Genomic DNA, 23,627 nt, shown 5'->3' with positions numbered 1-23,627 from the left:
CTGTTTTTTCCTATTGAATATTTCCTCTGATCTCTCTGGAATATTTGAATATAATGTAGTGAAAACTGTTTAAGACTTTGACAAATTTCAAAGTCTGTTCCTGAAATGAGCTGTTACTAGGGAAACAGTGAAACATCTGTGGGGAAATACGGGAATAAGGCAAAGGTTTATGGGGCAGCATCCAGAGAATGGGCTTCAAGTATAAAATAACTATGCAACTTGTGCTATGGTGCTCTCTTTGTAGCAAACCAGTCAGCTATTCTGGGAGACAATGGGAAATACAGTTAACATTCATTTTCACTTCATTGCTGTTCTTTCCTTCATTGAGCACCTGCAAATGGAAGGCAGGTGTCAAGAAAAAGTATAGTCCCCTTCCACAGATTAAACATTCTGCAATGTTTAAAAGTATCAGTGAACAATATGATTCAGGTATATGAAAAAGTGAGATGGTATATTGCTAGAACACAAGCAAAATCATGAAAACTTATTTTGGGGACAGTTTCCTAGTATGTGCTACTTTATAGCCCTATTCTTTCCTTACTAAAAACAACCTGTAATTTTCTACAATAACAATCATAACATGTTGTAAGTGATGTTCACGTTCCCTGCTCAGTCTTTACTGACAGAAATAAAAGAAGCAGCATTGGCTCAAATTCTGCTTTGCTATCCCACAAAACCCAGTGTGATGACATATTTCTGGCTGTAGGTAGGTACAGTCTAGCATTACGTGTCATTGTGGTGGCCTTTTTGGTTTGAAAGAATAACTTTCACTTCCATTTCCATATTCAACAGTAAAAGTCTGAGGGGAAAAGTCAGAAGTGGGGACATGTTGGGAGTGTAAAGGACTGAGTGACAGCTGGCAGGGGTAAGAGGGGGGTGGCAAGGAGTGAGCAGGGGTTGGCAGAAGGAACAGGCACTGGGCAGAGCTTGTTTGCAAGGGCTAAGGAGAACTGCAGCCTCTCTAAGCCAAAGGGAAAAGTTTACCTGTAAAGGGGATTGGAATATTATAGATGAGCGATGAGGAACTATAGATGAGTGAGGGAAGCTATTGAAAAGGAAGTTGAAAGTAGCTGCAGGGGGAAAAATGAACTGAATGTTCTGGGTTGGGGAAGAAGAGAAGTCGGGAGCAGCTGAAGATGAGGGGACATGGGCAGAGCCACCAGAGGCAAGATGTGAGACTGATGTGGCACAGTGAGATGTGCCCTACCTGAACACGCTGAGCTGGTGCCTGCTCATGGCATCCCACAGGGCAGCACTGTGCCGCACAGCTCTCCCTGCTTTCATGTAGTATGTGCTGCCATTACACTCCAAGCAGAATGACTCGCTCAATCCGTCTTCAGCATCCCTGCCTCACATCTGTACAGCTGTTAGTAATGGTAACCTACTTTCCTGGACAGGAAGTTCTTGCTCATGCAAGGAACCAATGACACAGTTGTGCTATATGAGATTCAATGAAAATATCAAATAAAACCCAGCAGTGGGACACACAGGATTTACAGCAAGAATTTTGGCATTAGCCTGATGATACCCAGAGGTAAGCTACTGTTATAACCTTGTTGGATTGCTCTCTAGGGAAGGACCTTCAACTGCCAAGTCATCTGCAATGTTGAGTAGATTTTGCTAAGTACTGACACCAAGATTTAGATGACTGCTCATCTGAGATGCAAAGAGCCATCCACTGCATGAGGAGAAAAGATGAAAGGCTCTTTTATTCCCCTTTATGGAAAGCTACAGTTCGCAGGTGGAAAGTGTTTCCACCCAGCCATGGGAATGAGCTACTGAATAGTTTTGCTGCTAATTGTATAGTTAATATCGGCAAAAAGGGTGTGTAGTAGATCCTCTCTGAAGCAGAGTTGGGGGAGGGGGGGGAGAGTAAAGGGGTGTGTACGGTCAAGTATTAGGACAGGGTGACCCCCATCACATTTGCTCAGAAAGTGAAGCTCAGGAAGATGAGCTTGAGCAAATATTGGGATCCTCACATAAATGCTTCCAAGACCCAATACAGCAATGCAGCTTAGTTTCCATACGTCTGAGTTATTCTTTAGAAGAGTTAAACTGGTATCAATTAGGCAGTAAAAGGGAGAACCTGACTGCTAAGCTGTGCTTGAACCTGTCTCTTAGTCACTTGCTGGATGATTTCAGCCATGTGGCTGGTGCTACAAAACCTACTGCTGGTGAAAGGGGCTGCTGTGGTTCCTCAGCTTTACTCCGCTCCAAATTACCCAATGCAAAGTTAGAGCAAATTGGCCTTAACCAAACCATGCTGCTCTGCTCTTATTTAACTTGACACTAAAGCTGCTGGACTTCAGCAAACGTCTGCTCGACCGTGAGCTTCCAGCAGCTAATTCAGTTGAGGAGGAATGATATTTCTGGCATTTACTCTCCTGCTGCACCCTGGCTCTGTGTGGTTCTGTGCACCCCTGCAGCCAGTCCCTCTGCACTGGAGCCCAGGAGCAGGTAAGTGGCAATGACAGACAGGTGACAAGGGGACAGATTTCAGGCACTGATGAAGGGCGGTGTGTCTTGGGGGCACAGGGTGGAGGTTGGGGTCTCTGAGGAAAGAAGGTGCTGTAAGCATCGGTATGTCACACGCAAGGAAACAAGGCAGACAGCAAAGGAGGCGAGGGGACAGGAGAGGAGCACTGAGCTGGGCACCAGCAGGAGTGTGAAGAAAGCAGCGATAAGGGTAAGGACAGTGAAGTGGCTGGAGGCTGCTAGTTCCCTTTGAGGCTTTCTCTCCACATAAGGCACATGTATCAGGGTGTGTACTGAGGAAAGGCAAGGCTTATTTAATCCTTAATTAGACTTACTCATACCATGCAAGTCTCTGGGTTTATCGAGGAGCTGAGATACACAGTACCGTTCAGTGTATTCAATCAATCAGGTCTTGCCATTTTTATATAGCACTTTGTACAAGTCAGAGCCCTTCTTATGCCACTCTGTACTGAAAATTCATCATTAAATTGAATTAAGGGACAATTCTTTCTATAGTTTCTCTGACAAAGTGGTTTAAATCAGGTAAAAAATGAAAAGCCCTTGAAAAAACAGGAGTTACACATGATAAATGAAAGAGGAACAAATCACGGGTCCCAGTGTTATCTGTCTCAGAACTCTGATGGAAATGATTGAGCTTATAACAAAATCATGCTGTTAATAAAATTGGTTATGAGACTAGATCGCCATAGATCTGTAAGTCAACAGCTGGAAACAAAGGGAGCATGTTAGAGAATATCTTTAAAATGAAATTACAGTTCTGCCCATGTCAAGGCATCGCCATGAGGAATGGTTGGATTCTGCAACCACTTTCTCCTAAGGATTATTTTTACTTGGAAGGAAGGGGAAGATGGTATTTGTAAAATGTGCTTTGAGAAAGAATTCTGCAGTCCTGCGGCTGAGTAGCTGTGTTCCTCTACAGCAGCAACGCTGGGTTTAAACAGAAGAGGGCATTCATTACCAAGCAAATGAGTTTGCTGAGGGCTCTCCATTTCTTGAGGAAAAGCATTTGAAAACGTGGGGGTTTTTTTGTTTGTTGTTGTTTTTTGTTTGCTTGTGTTTTTTAAAAAATCATGAATAAAGGTTCATAATCCAAAAATAAATCTCTAGACATCATGTACTATGAGAAGTATAAATAATTAGAAATTAAAACCTGCCCAGTAAACGAATGTTTGAGATGCCCTTAAGCAGCACTATCCCAAATACTGGCAAAACCCTGAAAAATTAGGAGGGTTTGAACAGCATGCTAATCTTTTCAGCAGCCTGACTTCTAATACTCTTGTGTGCTGTTAAAGAGACCACAATGGGGAGAGCTGGATCAGAAGCTGAACCAAGACTGACAAAACCTAGATGTTGTTCCTGACTGCCATTTGTGAGCCTGGGCAAGATATCTGGTGTGTCTGTGCTTCAGTTTCTTCTCTTAAAATTAGGCTTAAATGTTAACAAATCCATAAGCATGAAAAATATGACAGGTTTGCACTTTATATTGCTGGACACTGATACTAGGTTAAGATCACCAATATCAAAGCTAGCCAGTCAGTATGAGTAATGTTATTCACAGATATTTCCATATTTTTTTTCTTGCTCAGAGAAGGCTGAATTTTTTCATTGTATACCTGGCTTTATCATGCTGTTCAGCTGACACTGCTTGCAGTGCCTGGATGAAAAGACACATTCTCTAGGAATTTTTGAAATGAACTATTATATAAATTATGCTGTTAGACCTGAGATTAACGTGTAAGTGCCCTGGTTAGTAGGAAGTACTCTCTGCAACCACCCTGTGCAGTGTGGAAAGCTGTATTCCCATTCCCATTCTCCTCATCAATACCTTTGCTATCAGGAGGCTTTGTCTGCTGTCCTTGGCATGAAGGAAGCTGACATGTTGACCTTGGTGATGGAACCTTGGTATTCATCGGCAATACACAGCGTATAATTTACAACACAAGGAGGACACCCACAGTGCCTTGTGCTGGTGGGATGTGCTACATATGGGCACACCCAGGCACATGCTGTCAACTTGCAGCACAGGTGAAGACCATTTGCTTCGGCCTGCATAGCACTATCTGAGACAGCTGAGAAATTCTTTGGCATCGAGCTTCCCCAGCCTCCCTCTCTTTTTGAAGTTAGGCATACAAATTGTTCTAATTTCAAGGCACATTATAATCCCTAGATGAACAAATATTTGTAGAAAGCAGGGGGCTACTTTGTAAATGTTCTTTTTGCACTTTCACCTTTCTAAAACTGCTGGCAGATAGATGGCTCTGCACCAGGTTTATCTGTCTCATGAATGAGTCACAGTCAGCTGCAGGATCACCATCCACAACCTTCAGGGCCTGGTGAGATCCTAAAGGCTGCAACTTCTTCCTGCTATCTCTGCTAACATGACAAAACTAACAGAGAGGAGAAGAATAATGATGCTCTTGGTATGCACTATTCCTGACAGTTTCAAATGAGTACTGTGCTTTAAAAAATATGTTTTATTATTTAAATTATTCTATACACAAAGCAACATGGCTTGCCTTTTCCTCATGATGATGCGGGGCATACAGAACAGCTGAATATGCAATTGTTGTTTAATTCAAGACCCACACAGTGTCATTAAACACATTCCATTGCAGAGCAAAATTACTTCAACAGCAAATTCCATTTGTCTCACTTGTGAAAATGCAACTTACAATATTATTATGGATGCTGGTTTTTTTTTTCTTGTTGTAGGTGTTGGTTTCGCTATATAATTAAGGGTCTGTCAGTATTTCCATTAAAATCTTTTCATTCTTCACGGTGTGTAAGTCAGCCTTAAAAATTAAAGCTTAATGGGTGAATCTTCCCTTTACAAGCCAAATAGCACTATAACTACACAGCTACCTAAAAATGGAAAAAAAAAGGAAGAAGGAAATAAAAGATTATGTTTCCAGGTTCTTAGAATGATCAGGGTAGCACTGACACATATGCAGGCGGAAGGTGTATAAAGACCAAAGTATATACTCTCCTGCACAAACGAGATGAACAAATATTTTTCCAGATGAGTATCTGCTAAATTGTTAAATCTTGGTATTAACATATGAACAGACTGCTGCAAATATAAGCAATAATTTGAATAGTTGTACCAGATTGCTGCTATTTAACTGGTAGCTTCAACTATCTCCCTCTTTATGAGGTAATAATGACTTCAGAGTTTATTAGAGCAAAATAATATGCTTCTGTAGGCAGCTTTCCTAGGTATATTTTCACACTCAAGAACAACTGTGGTTCTCATTCCTCCTGTTCACCAGACAAAGCATCCTGCTCTCCATCACAGAATCATAGGCTATTGGAAGGGACCTTGAGAGATCATCCAGTCCAATCCCCCTGCCAGAGCAGGAACACCCAGATGAGGTTACACAGGAAGGTGTCCAGGTGGGTTTTGAATGTCTCCAGAGGAGACTCCACAACCCCCCTGGGCAGCCTGTTCTGGTGTCTGGTACCCTCACTGTGAAGAGGTTTCTTCTCATATTTAAGTGGAACCTCCTGTGTTCCAGTTTGCACCCATTGCCCCTTGTCTTATCGTTGGTTGTCACTGAGAAGAGCCGGGCTCCATCCTCATGACACTCACCCTTTATATATTTATAAACATTAATGAGATCACCCCTCAGTCTCCCCTTCTCCAAGCTAAAGAGACCCAGCTCCCTCAGCCTCAGGGACAGACGCTGAAGTTCCACGCAAGAGCTCAGGGTGTGAACTGCAAACCCCGCGCTTCGTGCCGCGACTGGTTCCTCTTTTCAGGCTGAGCAGTTGAAAGAACAAACCCCGGTTTAGTAACCAGCGCTCGGCTACACCGAAGCGTGCTGCCCTGCCTGGGGTTTTTCATGGTTAGCGGAGAAAAGACAGGGCGGGGCCGGCGGCGGGCAGCCCGCGTCGCGGTGATCAACGGCGCCTTAAGGCGGGAGGGCGGGGTGATGGCGGCGGCCGCCATGTCTCACGCGTATCCTCTGGTGAGGGGCTGCGGCGGCGAGGCGTTTTCTGGCCCTGCGGCTCGTAGCCAGGCTTGGAAGTTGCGAGCGGCCCGGCGGGATCTGGCTGCCCGCTCCGGGTGGGAGAGAGGGGCAGTGGACGTCGCCTCCCTGGGCCCGGCGGGAGGTGGTGCCGCCCCGCGGGGTCCGCAGAGGATACCTAGGACCGCCGGCCGTTCCCCGGCGTGGGGAGCCCGGGGGTGACCTCACGAGCCGTTATTTTTTGCTGGGGGCGGTGGGAGGGAGAGTGAGTTAAAGAAGCGTTTTGTGGGCAAAAAGCATCACGTCAGGGGTTGGTGTGAGGCGCTGGGCAGCCCCAGGGTGGGAAGGGATCCCGTGGCGGCGCCAGGCGCAGGGCGGCGGCAGCTGTGCCCCCGGGTTCCATTTGCCGCTGCCTCGCCTCGTGTGGGACTTAAAACGGTCCTTCGGCTGGCAGCAATCCCAGGGGAGCCTCGGAGGCTTCCCTTTAAGACTTGTTTTTGGCTTTGCTGGAATGGGGTGTTGATAAGCGTCCCCCCGCCCCCCCACCGTGTAACAAATAAAACTGGAGTTTGCTGTTTCGTGGTAGTGGTGGGTCCCGGTGTGGATGGCCTGGTCATGGCAAAGGGCTGCCTACGTGTAAAGGGGTAAAACCGGAGTACTGCAGTGTCTGTGCTCTAACCAATTTTTAATTTGAAAACGCATAGCATTTGAGTTTTACAGTTGCTATGTGCGGTTTTTATGTAGCATAATAAATATTTGTACTTACCGTAGCTTGGCAATCCTGGGGAGAGTAATAGGCCTGTTGAAAGATTTAAATTTGGTTTCTCTCCTGGATTAGCAATGATGGCAAAGCATTTGACATATGGGCTAGTCAACATTTCCTAGTGTAGCAGTACAAGATTAAATTTTTTTCTTCGCATATTCCTAGTATCCTGAAATGTGCTGCGGGAATTCTTGGAGATCTTTACGCTCCCATAGGAAATCATACATGAGTATAGTTATTTTAAAGCAGTGCTATGTTGTGCTCACAGCCTTTTGCAAAAAGCGTAACTTGTTACTTTTTAATAACTGTTAGGGCTTTTTTAAACACATTTATCATCTACAGTTTAGAACAACTTTTAAGCAGCAGCATATAATTTGATGTTAAGTTAGAGAAACGTAAATTAATATTCTGCAATCTTAATTTCTAAGGTTTCCTAAAAATTTCAGCTACATCTTTCACCTTGATAATCAAGATTAATAAGCTTTAAATTGCGAAAAGCTTATTCTGTTACATTTGCACCTGAGTGGATGAATCCTGAAGCTCCTTTGTGTCTGTTGTCCAGGTCTGACGGGAGGATTAGGATTTGATCACTGACATGGACAGAAGAAGGAATCAAATGTTGCGTTGGAGTCCTATTGTAATATAGGATGAATTATATGTATTGATAACTGTACTATTAAAATTGCCATAGCTGAACTACTATACAGCATCAGACCACAAATAAAATAAAAAAAATATTTATTGCAGGTTACTTAAATTTTATATAAATTCTGATAGAATTGGCACATCTCATTTTTAGTAGCTTGTATTGTTGGTTGGCCTTTAAGTTAGGAGCGATGACACTATAATGATACTAAGCAGTAAATGTCAGTTTTAAACTGACATTTTTTACATGCTTGTTTGAAAATATAAGTGTTTCATAGCCTGCAGAAAGCAATTTGAGGCTTGAATCAAATTTTTTCCAGGGGTGTCTGTTCCCAGGAATGTCATATTGAAAAGAACGAGTGGACTTGCAGACCTCTGCACTTGACAGAGTATTCAGTTTATTACACTGATCTGTTTATGCTGTTCAGTTTGTAAGAGTAGTTCATGCAGTGAGATTAGACCTTGTGCTATCATTTCAAATGGCTTAATGTTCATCTTAACTCGAAAATATTTATTTATGTAGCCTAAACTATACAAGTCCATTATTGAAGATGTGATTGAAGGTGTGCGGGAGCTCTTTGCAGAAGAAGGTTTAGAGGAACAGGTTCTGAAAGAATTGAAACAGGTTTGTTTGGTTCCCCTGCATTAAGAGAAGTTGTTTACTTTTTTTTATTTTGGGATGATGTACCTGTCCATTTCTTTGCCCTCCAAAACATGCAAAATTTTGCCCTAACTTAGAGTTTCAATGTGAATGATGTCTTGGGCTGCTGGAAGCTGAAACTCTGTAGTGATTGTTACCATCTTTATTGCATAGAATCAATTTACTCTTGTAAAAGCTAGGAATACTTGATTATAATTTTAAATGTGGTTTATTTTTAAAGCTGGTATCTGTTGACCTTAATAATAATCTTTCTGCAGCTTTGGGAAACCAAGGTGGTGCAGTCTAAAGCAACAGAAGGCCTCTTCAGACATAACCACCATTCTCCACAGTTTACCCTGCAATTGCCGCACAATTTTCACCGTGTTCTGCAGGCTTCAGCAGGTCAGGTGGTGTTGAACACAGCAGATGCAATTCAATAATAGCTCAGTGATTCAAGAATCTTTTTAGAATACTTGAAGGTGCTGCACTAATCTTGGTTTGGGATACTTCTGTATATATCTAGGATGACAGGGAACAGGAATTATTTGAAAGTGGAATTTGACCAATGAAGAATTAATTAAACTTTGATAAAGTAATGCAGTTATGGCTATGTGCTCTTGATTTACTGCTTAGTTCCAGTAACAAAATGTGTAGAGAGTTTTAGCCACCTTGTCCGTGGTTCAGAAGTTTTGCTGTTCAATTGCAAATTTACCAGAAGGGGTAAGGTTCTACTCGCGCTTTTAATGTGTGGCATGATGTATACGGACGTTATATGGCATAATTGTGCCATGCAGCTTGGCTGTCATGTTGGATTTTAACCTGGTTCTGCACTTCTTAAAATGTAATCCCTTGCTCAAACAGCAGAGTGGGAGTTTTTGGCAAGGTTTTTTGTCTTTCAGTTAGTTTTCCTAAAAGCAGCATTCCTATCTCACTTGACTTTCACCCTGGCTTTGACATCAAGACCTGTTCTTCTCAATTAGGTGCAGCTGACCACTGTGGTAATGTTATGGCAGAGTGTAATGCTCAGCTGAGGCTTTTTCCAATGTGAGAGGCTATTGGGACCTTTCCCCATTAAGGACAAAAAACATGTGAGATGATTTAATGAAAATCTGTGTCATAGTGCTCTTCACAGTTGGGCAGGCACTGTTCATCTGGTTTTTTTACAGTCTTCCTAGTTGAATGGGCTGGTTTTGGAGACAAGTATTTTATTTATTCCATGTGGTTAAAGGGAGTATACTTTTGGGTTTGTTTGCTATTGGAGGCTTTGTATTTAATGAGTTTTACCGTATTACTCCTAAATTTTGGAAGGGTAGTACTAAGGCAAAACAACCTGTTGAAGCCAGTGCTTTTTTTTTTTTTTTAATGTTAAATGGCATTTGAATTGTCCTGTAGCTAGAGATTTTCAAAGTAGTTAGGACTACCTAAATTGTTTACTTGTTGAAGCCTGGGGAAGTTTTCCCTTTGGCTTATCTTCTCTCACTGGAGTCAGTACTTGGTGCTTTTGAAAATCACACCCTACTGTTCCTTCTATGAGCAACATTGGATTTGCTGTGGTGCAGAAAAATAGTTGCATATCTTCCTTATGTTGACAAGGCAATTCATTTTACATATATGTTCTTGGTAGCATTGCACATCCGTCCTTCTAGTTGATGTAATAAATAGAAATGGCATGCTTGATTTTTACATTGCAACTTAAAATGGATCAAACAGTTAAACAGAAATATTTTTAAAACAAACAAAACGTCTCCAAGACCAGCTTTTAGCAAAATGTAAGTTTTACAAATTTGGGTGTAACCTCTCCCTGCTGAGTACAGCATAAACTTGAAGCAACATAAAGGGAAGTATATTCAAGGGCCTCATCTAGATGTGCTCAGTTGTTTGTTGATCTGAGTATGAACTGAAGGTAGATTGCTTTAGTTTTAGTTTTAGCCGTGTTTGCTGTAGATTATGGTAAGATCAACTATGTCCAAGAAAGTAATGTTTTTTGTAAAGTGTCTTTTTTTTTTTTTTTTTTTATAGCTTCTTTAGTCATCCCAACTGGCAGAGGTTTACAGCATTTGACAGCAGGAGATCTGGTATGTAGCTGTAGTGATATCTATTTCAATTTTGATTATTCTGAATTCTGAATAATTATGATTGTCAGTTGTTAGTAGGCTTAACAGGAGGCAAGTATTAAATATTTTCCATGTATAGATGCTTTAGGACAGCATTTAGGGACTGAAAAAGTACCCTTTCCCATGACAGTTTTAACTGTCCAATATGGTATAGTAGGTAAGGGAGCATAAGTCCTGCTGAGAGAGAATCAACAGCTGAAGAAACTCAGTGTTGTTACTTCTAGCCCTATAATTCGTTTTATTTTTTTAATGAAAACGATACAAAAATTAAGAGACTGCAGAGGGAGAGCTGTAACTCTGCTGCTTCTGTTTGAGCAGTGAAAAAGGATGGGGATCTACCAGTTGGTTTTACAAGCAGTGCAGCCAGAAGCGTGTTGGAGGACCCAGCTGTATTTAGCCCATGAGATGGAAGTCTAGTAGAAATGCACATCTACAGATCTCCCAAAATCCCCCCCCCTTTTATTTTTTTTTGGTTACTGGATATGAAATTAATGGATGTCTGGGAAATGCTAGCAGTAGTGAAGCTGGGAGGAGCATTAGCTGCAAGGCATAGAGATCATCCAGAAGAAAATGAGTGTTTGAAGAGTTGACAGATTCTGAACTCTGGGCATGTCAAAATTTGTTTGGAGTGGGGCTATTAATTGTCAGAGCTTGATGAATTTATTGAGTTCCTCCTAAGCATCAAGGTAACTAGCTTGCCAACCTGAAGTATAATATGGGGAAGGTGTTTGTATAACATGCAAGTTTCCTGATTCAAAGTTTGGATTTCTCTGGAACAGCTAGTTCAAAAGGGAGCCGTATATCCAACTCTTTGCTTTTCAGGAGAAAAAGAGAATGTGAAGTGACTTCATAGGCCCAGACAAGGAGTCTGTGCTGTGTGGAGTAATGCATAAGTTTAGGTAGAAGTGGCTCTGAGTGGAAAAACACCTTTCTGAATGGTGTGCATGTTGAGGGGGTACAGAGAAGTGTTCTGTTAATGAAAAGGGGATAACTGGAAAATAGGAAGTAGGGCAAGATGATTATCATGTCACTACAGAGTACTGTTTATCTGTCTAAATCCCAAAAGTCTGAAGCAACTCCTCAGTAGAGATCATCACAAAAAGCCGCTCGTTCATGTTTGTCTGGATATGTTAGCGTGACGTGCTGGGGCCTAGGAGATGAAGTATGCACTGTTTCTTACTAAAGCTCTTGTGTATCTAGGGTGCTCCACAATCGGGTGCAACTCTTACTCTCCCTACGGGTATTGCTTATCCTATACATGTACCAACTGGAGTGACGCTACAGACAGTATCTGGTAAGATTAAAGAGGAGATGTAAAATGTTACAGTGCATTGACTGTATGTGGATATTGAAAGATGGTTCCAAGTACAGTAGATAAAACAAATGTGAAGTTAAAGTATAGGGGGGTAGAGCCATTTATCCTCCTCTTCCTTTGTAGTTTGTGTTTGTAATTGCTGCGTGGGGGAAGTAATTACATTGGTTAGTCAGTGTGTCAGTTGTGTACCCTTGCAAGCCAATTAACGTGGGCTGCCAGGTAATGCCATTTTTTTGTTTTACAACTGCTTATAAATGTGTTCTTTTGTCAGTTCAGACATGGGTATATCCTTCTCCTATATGAGGAATATCTTCCATACTTTAAAAAGGTAAAGACATTCTGGTGCTTCAGAACTGAATTGACTTCTCATTCAAATAAAATCCAATCATCCATAAACCTTCTTGCTCCCACTCTTTGCTGACAAAACTGCCTGTACTGCTTGCACAAAAATGTGCTAGTACTGCTTTGGGTGTGATGAGTGGAAGGCTTATTTCAGTCACTGATTGACTTTTTCTTCAAGCAGCTGTTCTTTGAGAACTAATGTCACTCGATATCTATTTCAGGTATAATACCTAAGGTTTTGAGACCTATGGGCTAGTATCAGTGACTCTGTGTCTGTAAGCTTGTGTGTGGGGTAAAGAATAATTAAATGACATTGCGAGCTTAGCTCTGGCTCAGATTTTAACACTGATAATAATAATAAAAACTTTAAGGATTCAGTATTTGGAGTGGTTTTCATACAATGAGAGGACAGATAAACTAGGAGGTGTTTTTTTTTTTGCCTTTGTTTGTTTGTTTTTAAACTAGAGTTTTTTAGAAGGGATACCTAAAGGTCCTTAAAAGAGTGAACTGCCTATGTAGATATGCAATAGTTAACCATTTTATCTTGTATTCCTTAGTTTCTGAAATGATAGGGAAACAAATGCAAAACAGGATTATTTTTTATTGTTCTGTGGTGCGTTTTTTATTTTAATTTTTTAATCCAGCATGTAATTAAGTTCTTGAACTGACTGCCACAAGGTATTGTGAAGGCCAGAACCAGAAAGGGGTATTAAACATGATGGTCTGGATGGAAGCTCTGACTGAAGTAGCCTCTGAACACTTAATTTTCAAAGGCTGCAATTGTGCTTAGAGAAAGTACTGCTTTGTAAAAGTCCTGTTTCTCATAGTTTGCCTGAGTATTTGCTATTGGTTATTAGTGGTTACAGGAGAGTGGCCAGGATAAACCCTGTAAGTTTAACCTGCTGAAGAACTTTTTAACTCATCTCTTTGTAGGGCAGCTTTACAAGGTAAATGTGCCTGTGATGGTTACGCAGGCCGCAGGAGATGCAAGTATTTTGCATCACCCTGTTCAACAGATGTTTCAGCCCCTTGAGCAACCTTCAGTTCTGCAAGCCAATGTTGCCAGTGTTGCACAGGTGAATGAATCTTCTGCTCAGGCAGCTGCTGAAATGTTACAACCCCAGGAGACTGCTGTCCAACAGAGCACGGTATTTCCACCAAATGTCATGGAAGAAAATCACCTAGAGAACTCTGCCAATACATTGGTCCAGCAGCCTTCTCTGAGCCAGCAGCCACTTGCATCTAATGCAGTGTTGAATCAGTGTGCAGACTCAACAGAAAAATCCCAGCATGGCAGTCTTCACACAGCTGTGTTTACTCCAGAAGCCTCTGAAGAGTTTTCTCCCACAGAGTCCTTGGCAAACAACTCCAGCAGTGTCCTGCTGGATGTGGCGGGGCAGTTTGATACTCAGCCTCAGCAGTCAGTGCAACAGCAGGTGTCTGATATCATTGACCTGATTATCATGGGCAAAAGTTTGGATGATAATGCTGTTCTGAAAGATCACGACAGCATTGCTTCCTCTGACAAGGTAAGGCCTTTTGTTTCTTAGCTGGTGAAAATACATCTGTTGGAGATAGTTGTTTGGAGTATAAGAACAGATGTGATCAAACACATCTGTAAGTGACAAGTAGCACCTCTACATTATAATAAGAAAAATCATGATTTTGAAGTTCATTCATGAGCTTGTTTTGAATAGCAGTAGCTGTCTGCTTAATGTTAAGAATTTCTCACAAATATTGCTGAAATACTGTTGTTGAAGAGAATGTCAATCTAAAAAAATGCTCAAGGTGTAATGCATAGGTATAGTGTATTCTTAGACTTACTGACAATTTTTGGGCATAATAGTTTGTGGGTTTTTTTGACTGAACAGACATAAATGACCCTTGGAGAACTTCCATGTCATTGTGCCAATGAATCTGCATGTGGATAATGGCCAGCTGTGGGCAAATTGCTTTTGCAATGTCAGCTGGGGTTAGTTTTAACTTGTAATGTGCAAAGAGCATTTAACTTGCCTTGCGAATGCATATTGAGTATGAAAAGTCAGATTTGATAAGTGAAAATCTGCTGGAAGGAAATGTATCTCCTTGGTAAAAAATACTGAACAAACTAGAATTCAGCTAAAGCTGTGTGAAAAACTTGAATGATTTTAATTAGGAAGCCACTTTCCTGACCTCATCTGATTTTTGTTCCAGAAATTATTTGCAGATGTTTTTAAGTTCAGGCTGGCTTGTTGACTTCGAGTTGTAGTGCTTATATGTGATTGAGGCAAATTTACTAAATGCAAATTTAATTACAGTAATGACAAATGACTGTAAATAGAAGGCATGTTATGCTATTCGTGAACTTTTTGATGGCAGGATGTCTTACTACTGTCAGTAGTAATAATGGAAGGTCAAAACAAAGTGTTATTTTCTTGAACTAGAAAGAGTATGTGGATGTGAATTAAGTGCTACAATAAAGATTTAATGAGAAACTGAAGACAGCTTAAAGCCCTTTTATGCTCCTATGAACACTCTGTTTAGGAATTTCTAGCATTTCTATGAACAGTACATGAAGTACTGAAATAGTTACCGTCTCAGCTTTTTAGATGTTATTGAAACAAAGCATTTCAATTGAATTGAGAGAGAAGGATGAGTTAATCTTGACTCATTTCAAAAATGAAAAATGCTATTTTGGGGGGCAGGGCAGTAGCTTGTTTCCCTTCTTTTGTTTTGGAGTTGTATTTGCAGTAGAAATTCTAAAGGCCCAGTTCACAGATTGAAGTTGGTTGTGTACAATGTTGTGTAAAGAAAAGTCTAAGAAAATGTCTCTCTATATTGCTGAGGAATATTTGGCATGGATTCTGTTTAAGGATAAGTGTTAAGAACAAGATTTGGAAATCTGGTCAGGGTTTACAAGTAGTCGAGGACTTGAAACTCTCATTTTAGTGCCCCAATCTTGTTACTTTATTAAACAAAGATCTCAGGCTTTGTACTGGAGAATGAAAGCTTTGTGGTGTTAATTCACAATCTGTCTCTGGTCTCTTTTTATTCCTGTCAGATGGAACCTACTGAGCAGATGGAATCTAATTTACAATCAGAGAAGGATATCTGCAGTGACATTGAAGGCATAATTCAGCTAGATGGTACTGGTGACGTTTCTCCCAAGGAAGGAATACCACATACAAAATATAGGGAAGAGAATGAATTCATTGCTATTATTGAATCAGAGGATCTAAAAGTTCTCGAGGATGAGGAAGATGATGATGAAGAATGTGACAGTATTACAAGCACTGAGTCTAGCAGCAGTGGTGGTGATAATGAAGAGCCCCAAGTAGATATAGTTGAGGAGGTAATTTACTTTAAAGCCTTGTGAAGCACATTACAATAGTGTATTTATCTTGACTGTTGAATTGTTGGACCCAGAACAATTCCTGGAAGGTTTAATGCAGAGAATGCATAGTTAAATTATATACCTCTTGAGACAGGAGATACTGCTGAGAAATTACTTGAGAGCTCAGTATGAGAAACCTGGACAAACGAAAGAGATGTTGAGAAGTCATTTGTTTACTGGATGAATTAAAATACTTAATTACCAGAATTAAAGTTCTATGGTAAAACTCTGGCCTCAGTGGAATGGAGTTTTGCTTTTTATTTAAATAAGATCAAGGTAAAAATCTAGGTTTCTTTTCCTTCTGAAGGACTGCAGAGGATTAGACAGAGAACAATGTGATACAAGTACATATGTTTCCTAGGAATAGGATTTTCTTAAAGATGTACAATCTTGTATCCTAGAGATTCACAAGAGAATCAACTCATAGCATTTGGACTGCAAATGAATACCAGTTGATTAGTATTCCAGTTACTGGGGTCAGCTTTATCAGTTAGCAGTTCTGCTTTTTGACCTGTGTTTTTGTTTATGGTTGGTTTGTTTTTGAGAATGTAAACATGTGAAGATGCTTATAAATGAGCTTTGTGCAACATGATCTTCATAGCTTCTAGGTCTTGATTTTTTGCAGTGGCAGCCTTTTATTGTTCTAGGCGTGTTTCACATCAAGTATTTTCAATGCTATTCTGAAAGATTGTGTAAAATACAATTCTAATCTCTAGGACCCCTTAAATTCTGATGATGATGTCAGTGAACAGGACATTCCAGACTTGTTTGACACCGACAATGTGATATTTTGTCAGTATGACAAGGTATAGTATATAGTTTTATCTTTGTTCCTTAATCATTCTGAATAATATGTTCAGCAAATCCATATCTGGTTATCTGTCAGTGCCCTTTAAAGAAAAACCCATGCTGTTATAATGGAGTGTTTAAATTAGGTCTTTAGCTGACAATAGTCTGAAGACTTACCTGCTGTTTTCTGAAATGAGACTAATCAATGGGTCCATAATGGCCTGTTAAAGGAAAAGGAAAGGAGACCAGATTTGTAAAGCTGCTGAAGCTTATGCATTTCCTTAACTTCTAAGTAATATCAACAGCTCCATGGATGTATGTATGAATTTTCAGCCACGAATTAAGATTTTTGAAATGGCTAACAGAAGAGTATGTGTGCTTTCTTTTACACTTTTTGTCTTTCGAAGTGCTTACTGAGTGATTATCCTACCAGAATTCTGTTGTGTTTGAAAAACAGAGCAGTTGTTAAGAGCGATTTGTCCTCCTTGGTTTTAATGTTTAAAATTCAACCTTATTTTGAACTCCTGAAGATCAAATTAAGTATTTCTAACTCTGGTATGGATTTGGACACATGTCAGTAGTTTAAGAGCCGAACATAACAAAGTTCATATTTTCTTTTGAAACAAATATGGAAAAATGTATCTATAGTTTGCTTAAGAATGTGCCTTAGCTTTTATTATTTCAGAAGTGACTAGTGATAATTTTTTTGTGTGTGTTCAGTTAGGCCTGCTTAATGCTTCCTGTGTTTTAGGAAATGGTGGGCTGCTAAGAAAATGGTCTTTAGTAAAGTGTAACAGGGTTATGTGTTTCTGAAACTAGTTATTTTGGAAAATGTGTCTAGAAAATGTATCTGAAATTAAGCCACAGTGTCTGGGTTGTATTGAAAAAGTACATTAAGTGTGATATTACAGAGGTTATAGGTAGTGTATATTGTTATCTGCCGCAAGTTTTGTCTGTAATAAGCTGAAAAACTGGTTGAAAATGTTTAAAAAGTGATAAGAACTTCAGTATTGGACATGTCTTATAGGAAATTTAAGATCAGATGTTATTAGAAATTAACAGTTACAGAAGTTGGGGGAAGATGTTGGTAGCTTTCCCCTTTCCTAGATAGATTTCATAAAACATGTAGGCCTAGTAGAAAGTAGATTCAAGCAGCTATTAAATTACCTTGTTATGTGTAAAAGAAAGCTGTTCGCAAAATTACTATTCCATTTCTTTTGCTTTGTCCCTCTTTTTTCTTTCTAGACTTGAAAATAGACTGATGCTTAAAATCCAAGGAATTTTCCAGAGATGTTTGAAATTCATTCTTATAGTATTAAAAGCCAAAACCAAACAACAAACAGAAACCCCAGCTTTCCACAGTATAGATAATTTTGCAGGCCTTTAAAGAGAAACAGAATATGCAGATTATTTTTTTGTATGGCAGAGTTTGTTTTTAAGCAAAGTTTTCATGCTGTTAGCCTTATCCTAAAGCCTCTGCGCATGCAATATTGCTTTGCAATGTGTATGGGAGAAGGAAATGGCTGCATTTCAGTGGTTTAGCCATACTTGTTTGCAAGGTGCAGTATATTTTGTGACTGATATGCTCATGAAGCTGTTTTGTTATTGAGATTCAGGAGGTTGTTCTCTTGAAGAGGGCAGGGAGTTCATTATAAACAACTGAAATCTGTCTCTGTTGTATACTTGAGGTGTGCCCAGTGGCAGTGTGTCACATGTTCTGAGCTAACAGGATTTTAAAAGAATAATGAGGTTTGTAAACCAAGTTGTGCTTAAGCAACCTTTCTTTTTAAATGGATGGTCTAACATATATTTGGGGGGTGTGGAACATTGATTTTTTTTTTTTTTTTTTTTTTGTAATTAATCAGATACATCGAAGTAAGAACAAATGGAAGTTCTACTTGAAAGATGGAGTGATGTCCTTTGAGGGTAAAGACCATGTTTTTGCAAAAGCTGTTGGCGATGCAGAGTGGTGAAACCTCACTGATGTATGTACTTTAAGACTGTGGCGTTATTCTCTTAGAAACCTTCTGTGAAACAACTAGACTTTCTATTGTTTTGCCATTAAAAAACCCAGACCAACAAAACAACAAATCAGTGACAAAAATATGTAAAATTGGTTTTGTTAATCCATGCAACCTAAACCACTATTTTGTTAGCTACTCAGCTTTCTTTGCTCTTTTCTGATTATTTCATTACTTTTCTACCCGAGAAATGTTGTTGGCATGAATAGCTTTAAAGACTGAATCTGTTAGTAATTCAAGAAAGTAATGGAGTATTAAGTGACTATATTGGAGTAAGTTTCAGTTCTGTTAGTTCTTATTTTAAAAAATGGAAAGAAAACCAAAGTATGACTTGAAATATAAAACTATATAGTTGTTGGTGATACTATATATTTCTTTCCAAAGGCTGCCAAGTTTAAAAAAGGAGAGGGGGAAAAAAAAGGAAAAAACTGACGACAACAACAACAAACCCACTAACATCTGTGCAAGTCTGAGATTTGTGACTTTCAGCTGTGCACTTCTTTCTCGCCTTTCCTTCCTCTGTTGCTTTTTTGTTGTTGCTTTTTTTGTCGTTGCTTTGTGGGTTTTTGTTGAGCTTAAAGCCAGGCACTTTAGATGTACATCAGGAAATGTGGGTGGAAGACCCTTGAGCTCTCAATATGTAAGAATTATTGTTTATTCTATACCCTATGTGCCTACTGAGATGCAATGAATAGTGTGATTTAATATTAAAATGTGATTTATTTTCACTGTCAATGGAAAGTCATTTAAGTTTGCTTCTGTACATATCCACTACATTCTAGGAGTACAGACCAGTAAGCTGTGAATGATACAAATTGTGCATAATAATAAAATGTCATCTCATACCCTTCTAGCAGAGAGTTGTTTTTGTTTCCTAAATATAAACTTTGCTTACAGAAATGCGTACGAGCCATGCATGTGACAGTTGTTCACCCTGCCATGAGAACTGCATTCCCAGCAGTCCTCAACGTGATCTTTTTGTTTGTTCCTCTAGAAATAGAGGTCAAAAAGAAGGTTTGTGCCCATAAGTCCGGGCCCTGGCCCTTCAGAGCTGCATCTAGCTCCTGTTCCTTGTAGGGCAATCCTGGCAACTAAGTGGTTAAGGCCACAGCCAGGCTGACTCAGAAGTTGATCCTGCTGGAGGGGCAGTGTTACACCTAAGGGTATTGGCACCCCCTCCCTCGTGGTTGCTGCTTTTAGGTCTGCTGAAAGATGACATGGTGAGACATTTTGTTATCTGTGCTCCCTGGGAGGGCACAGAGGCCTTGAAAAGGGAAATAAAGGAGTTAGAAAGAATATAGAGAAGAAAGGGGGGGGAAAAAACAGCTCTTGTTCATAAAGGTACAAACCCTTGTGCTGGTGGCATGAACAATAGAGGTGCTTCCCTCAGGAGGCAGGTTTTTAACAACTATTGAGTTCTTTGCATGCTTTTTTTCCCACATATCTGCTGCTGTCCAGTATCAAAGACAGGACACTGAAGGAGAGGAGCTGACCTGAGTGTGGCATTTATTTTGTCTTTTATAGTTACTGTTTCTGGGATGTGGAGAACTGTGTATTCAGCAACAGTTAAAATATTACAGTGTATGATTTCTTTTTCCCCATTCAGCTGACTTGTAGCTGCACTGCTGTCACACTTCAGACCCGTAAGTGCACAAGAAATGCAGCTCTTACCAAATGACAGATGCTTTTAGATTTCAGTCCTCTCTCGCAGCCTCTGAGGTGTTCATGCTCCATAAATGTGTACATTAGGAACTATGGGTCTATCTTCAACTTGAGCAGCAGAGCAATGCTTCAGAAAAGACTGGAAGCAGAGGTGGTGTGGGACAGGAATCCATGGGACATGTCTGGCTATGCACCATTCACTAAACACCGCATCGTTTTTGAATGTTGCTTCTGAGAACAGGATCTGCTTTCACTAGTCACTATAAAATGAAGTGGCTAAAGAGTACCTACTTTTAGCTAGTTTTAAAGATAAGCAGCTTTTTCCTCTATGTTCCTTGTACATGAAGGTGAGGAGTCAGAGCTCTGAGCATCCTTACGACTGCCCAGCTCCTCTCCCTGTCTCTTCTCAGACCTTGTTCCTCTGTGACTGGGTGCCCCAGATGTGTGAGATAAAAGTAGGAATTCCCATCTCTTGTCAGCTTTACCAATTAATACTTATTGCATATTTCTACCCGTTAGCCTTGTCTACCTGTTTATTCCATCCTTAAAAGACTTCTGTTTAATGTTTTGCAAGTTAATTTTTATGACAGTTTGCTGTGACCTCTGTGCAGCCCAAGTATATTGACGATATAGGCTGCCCATCTGAAGTATCTTTTAACACTGACTTCTTCTCAAACTTCTTGCAAGAGTTATGGGTTGGGCATTTGTGACATTTTAAATTCTCTTTGGCTTTTCACAAAATCACATGCACTACCAGCAATTAAAATCTCAAAGCACTGTTTGCCATCTTTCCTCCTGAAGGTTTGCTGACAGTATACATAGTGGCTGTTACTCCTGGTCAAAGCTGATCTGCATCAAAAGGGATGCTGAAGATGGCTTAGTATACCCTGGGTTTTCATTTAGTTGCATTTCCTAACCCAGCACCTTCTTGATATGAAGGAACCTTAATGTGAGCTCCATCTGGTGCCTTGCTGAGCTACCCAATATAGAAGCTTTAGGGATTAGAGTTTTGCTTTCACTATTTCAATCCCTCCTGTACTGGGGAAAATGGCTACCGAATTAATAATGCTGCAGATCATCTGGCTCCCTCCAAACTACACTGCAGATACTCCCTGGGCGTGCTTGCACTGGATATTTGGACTCCTGCAGTAGGACTTTCATTTTCTTCTGTCTAAGCATACAAGAATTGCCCTACATTTAGTTTACACCATTCTTGAAGGAACATTGGCAAAGACTTATAGCTTTGAATAAGACATTTACAACTAAAAATATCTGAAGTCAGGAATTTTTATACTGGGGGAAAAAGAAAGTTTATTAAAATGCAAGCTCAGCTAGCTAATTGCCGTAGCCTATGACTTGAGCAGTAATCAGATCAGAATGTTTTTGAGTTTACTGTAGTAGCGCATTTGATTGCTGCTACCTACATGTTGCTGCAGATGTGATGCAAAGAGGTGTGCAGTACCAGTTATGGCCATTGAAGATACTTCAGTAAATGGCTGTGTAAAACTCTACACCAGAAAGAAGGCAAGTTTACCAAAAATAATGAGATAGAATAGAAAGTGTAACTTGCACGAGAAGCTCTAGCATGAATCTAAGTCTTTATTAAAATGTTACTTTTACTTATTTGCTCACTTTTGTGTGTAGAAAATACTGAAGTATATAAATTATGTTGTTTGTGGGTTATTTTTTTCTTTAAAAAAACCCAAACAAACAAAACCCAACAGCAATTATTTTCTAAACAGTAGATTTCACACAACTTACAGTAGGTACAAAACCAAAAAAGTGCCCCCCAGCTCCTATTTCTTTGCTGTTACCTAAGCAGCATTGTAAGGCAGGCAATTTCAGTTGGCACTATTTCGAACTCATTTCTCTTGCATGTAGTTTCCTGATAATGTTATGTGGTAGGTGGACAGGAAAGGTGTCCTTTCAGGCTCTTGTCCCGTTGCAACATAATGTAAGCAAATCAATTATTGCCCACTCCAGACATTGTTTTGCTGTGTCCTAAATTGTGTGTAGGACTCTTCCATGGGCTGTCTGAAGAAACAAGTCTTGAAAATCGGTTTTGAGGTAGGTGATAGAGAAGCCTTAGACCAGGTAGATTTTTCCCACCGTTGTCTTTAGTTCCTATTACAGTTAAATATCCTATAGCAGTCCCATTTGCTCATCTACTAAGCTCAGGAGCTGGTGTGTATAAAGAGGTGCATCATATGGAATTTTTACTGATTGCTAAACTGTAGAAATTTAAGAGTCTCCTCTGTTCTCAGTCCTGCTTTGTTCCCCATGTGTGCAAACTGCTCGTGAGTACAGACAGCTATGCTTGTGTACAGAGGTTTTATACTGGTTGAAACCACAGCATTAAGCTGAAGGTAAGCGACGGTCAGAGATGTTATTTCTAATTAACACAATTATGATAAACCCATCACTAGTACAAAGAATCACTTGTTAACGCGAAGCAAATTTAATTTGCAATGCAGTGTTTTGGCAACAAGAGGTGTGCTTTGGAATGCAGATTTTTACTCTGTTGCTGTCACAGACTTGAAAGCAAAGGACTCAGCTGAGAAGGAAAATGTAAGAAGTTTAAAGAGATTGCAGTAATACCATCTTCTTATGTATCAGAGCCTGCACTTTCAGTGGCTGGCAAGAACTGTTAGGCTGTGACTCTTGTGGAGTAAGCACGGTCTTACACAGCTGCACAGCTCTGCTGAGTGCAGGGCAGGTTTGTATTATACCAAATGAGGATCTGGCTTCAGACAGCTTATCATCTATAGAATGGGATCGAAGATGCTAAAACTTTGGCTACAAGCCCAAAGAAAATGTATTTGCTTTTATTCTTTTATCTTCTGTGGACCATGAACTGCCATGTGTAGGTCTCATGCTACCATATTGGTTTGAAATGTAAGCGCTCGTGTGTTCCTCCCATCAGAGGCAATGTAACCAACCTGCCAAGAGTAAGCCACTTAAGAGGCTTGATCTGCAGTCTGCAGCTTTTGCATCTCCTTTTTCCCACAGGACTGTGAAATTTCCAATAACTAAGCCTCTCATTTTCAGAAGACCAGATAGTACAGAGTGTGGCCTCCTCAAGATGTGCCTGGGGCAACCCCCACAGGGCATTCAGTGCAACCCACAGCTTGGCTCTCAGGATGGATTGTTTAACCTGTATGATGCAGGTAAGAGCTCACACATCTGAACCTCCAGCTTCAGCACAGCGTCACGTTGGTTCACAGCAAGTGAACTACATAAGTGCGACAGCTTATTTGCCATGGACAGAGCAAGTATGCTGCAATAATGGAGGAATACTCCATTCTTACTTAAGTTAGGAATGTGGCCACAAATCTGGATCTCCTTAGCATCAGGCAATGCATAGTGAAAGAAAAGATAGATTTTTATGGGAAAACAGAGTCACTAAAAAGTAACTACTGTGCTTCATCACCTGGGAATGGAGTCAGACTGTGAGTGCTGAGGAGTCCTCAGTGCATCCTGGATGCCACTGGCAGTGGCG

At 40.3% G+C, this 23,627-nt stretch overlaps 1 protein-coding gene across 5 annotated transcripts; it reads left to right on the top strand.

Moving 5' to 3' along the window:
* Positions 1-6,361: 6,361 nt before the first annotated feature.
* On the top strand, positions 6,362-19,311 carry GTF2A1L (general transcription factor IIA subunit 1 like). 5 transcript variants are annotated; one of them, XM_071805893.1, is made up of 11 exons: positions 6,423-6,464; positions 7,790-7,864; positions 8,396-8,497; positions 8,791-8,914; positions 10,532-10,587; positions 11,827-11,920; positions 13,217-13,812; positions 15,324-15,614; positions 16,373-16,462; positions 18,311-18,430; positions 18,851-19,311. In XM_071805893.1, the coding sequence occupies exons 2-10, from the start codon at positions 7,823-7,825 to the stop codon at positions 18,416-18,418; spliced, it is 1,503 nt and encodes a 500-aa protein (XP_071661994.1). In that variant the 5' UTR covers positions 6,423-6,464; positions 7,790-7,822; the 3' UTR covers positions 18,419-18,430; positions 18,851-19,311. The 5 variants fall into 5 exon arrangements, with proteins under 5 accessions (XP_065689664.1, XP_071661996.1, XP_071661994.1 ...); XM_071805892.1 differs by having other exon boundaries at positions 18,311-19,311; XM_065833592.2 differs by lacking the exon at positions 7,790-7,864 and having other exon boundaries at positions 6,362-6,464; positions 18,311-19,311.
* The last annotated feature ends 4,316 nt before the right edge of the window (positions 19,312-23,627 follow it).

The sequence above is a fragment of the Patagioenas fasciata genome, chromosome 3 (genome assembly GCF_037038585.1).
Source record: "Patagioenas fasciata isolate bPatFas1 chromosome 3, bPatFas1.hap1, whole genome shotgun sequence".
Classification (NCBI taxonomy): Eukaryota; Metazoa; Chordata; class Aves; order Columbiformes; family Columbidae; genus Patagioenas; species Patagioenas fasciata.
This window is presented reverse-complemented; position numbering and strand designations above follow the sequence as displayed.

Bases quoted from the DNA above. Each gene is read 5' to 3' on its own strand.
- GTF2A1L (XM_071805893.1), top strand. From the start codon at position 7,823: ATGGACAGAAGAAGGAATCAAATGTTGCGTTGGAGTCCTATT. The intron at 10,588-11,826 runs GTATGTAGCTGT...TTGTGTATCTAG, and splicing joins ATTTGACAGCAGGAGATCTG to GGTGCTCCACAATCGGGTGC. The intron at 11,921-13,216 runs GTAAGATTAAAG...ATCTCTTTGTAG, and splicing joins GACGCTACAGACAGTATCTG to GGCAGCTTTACAAGGTAAAT.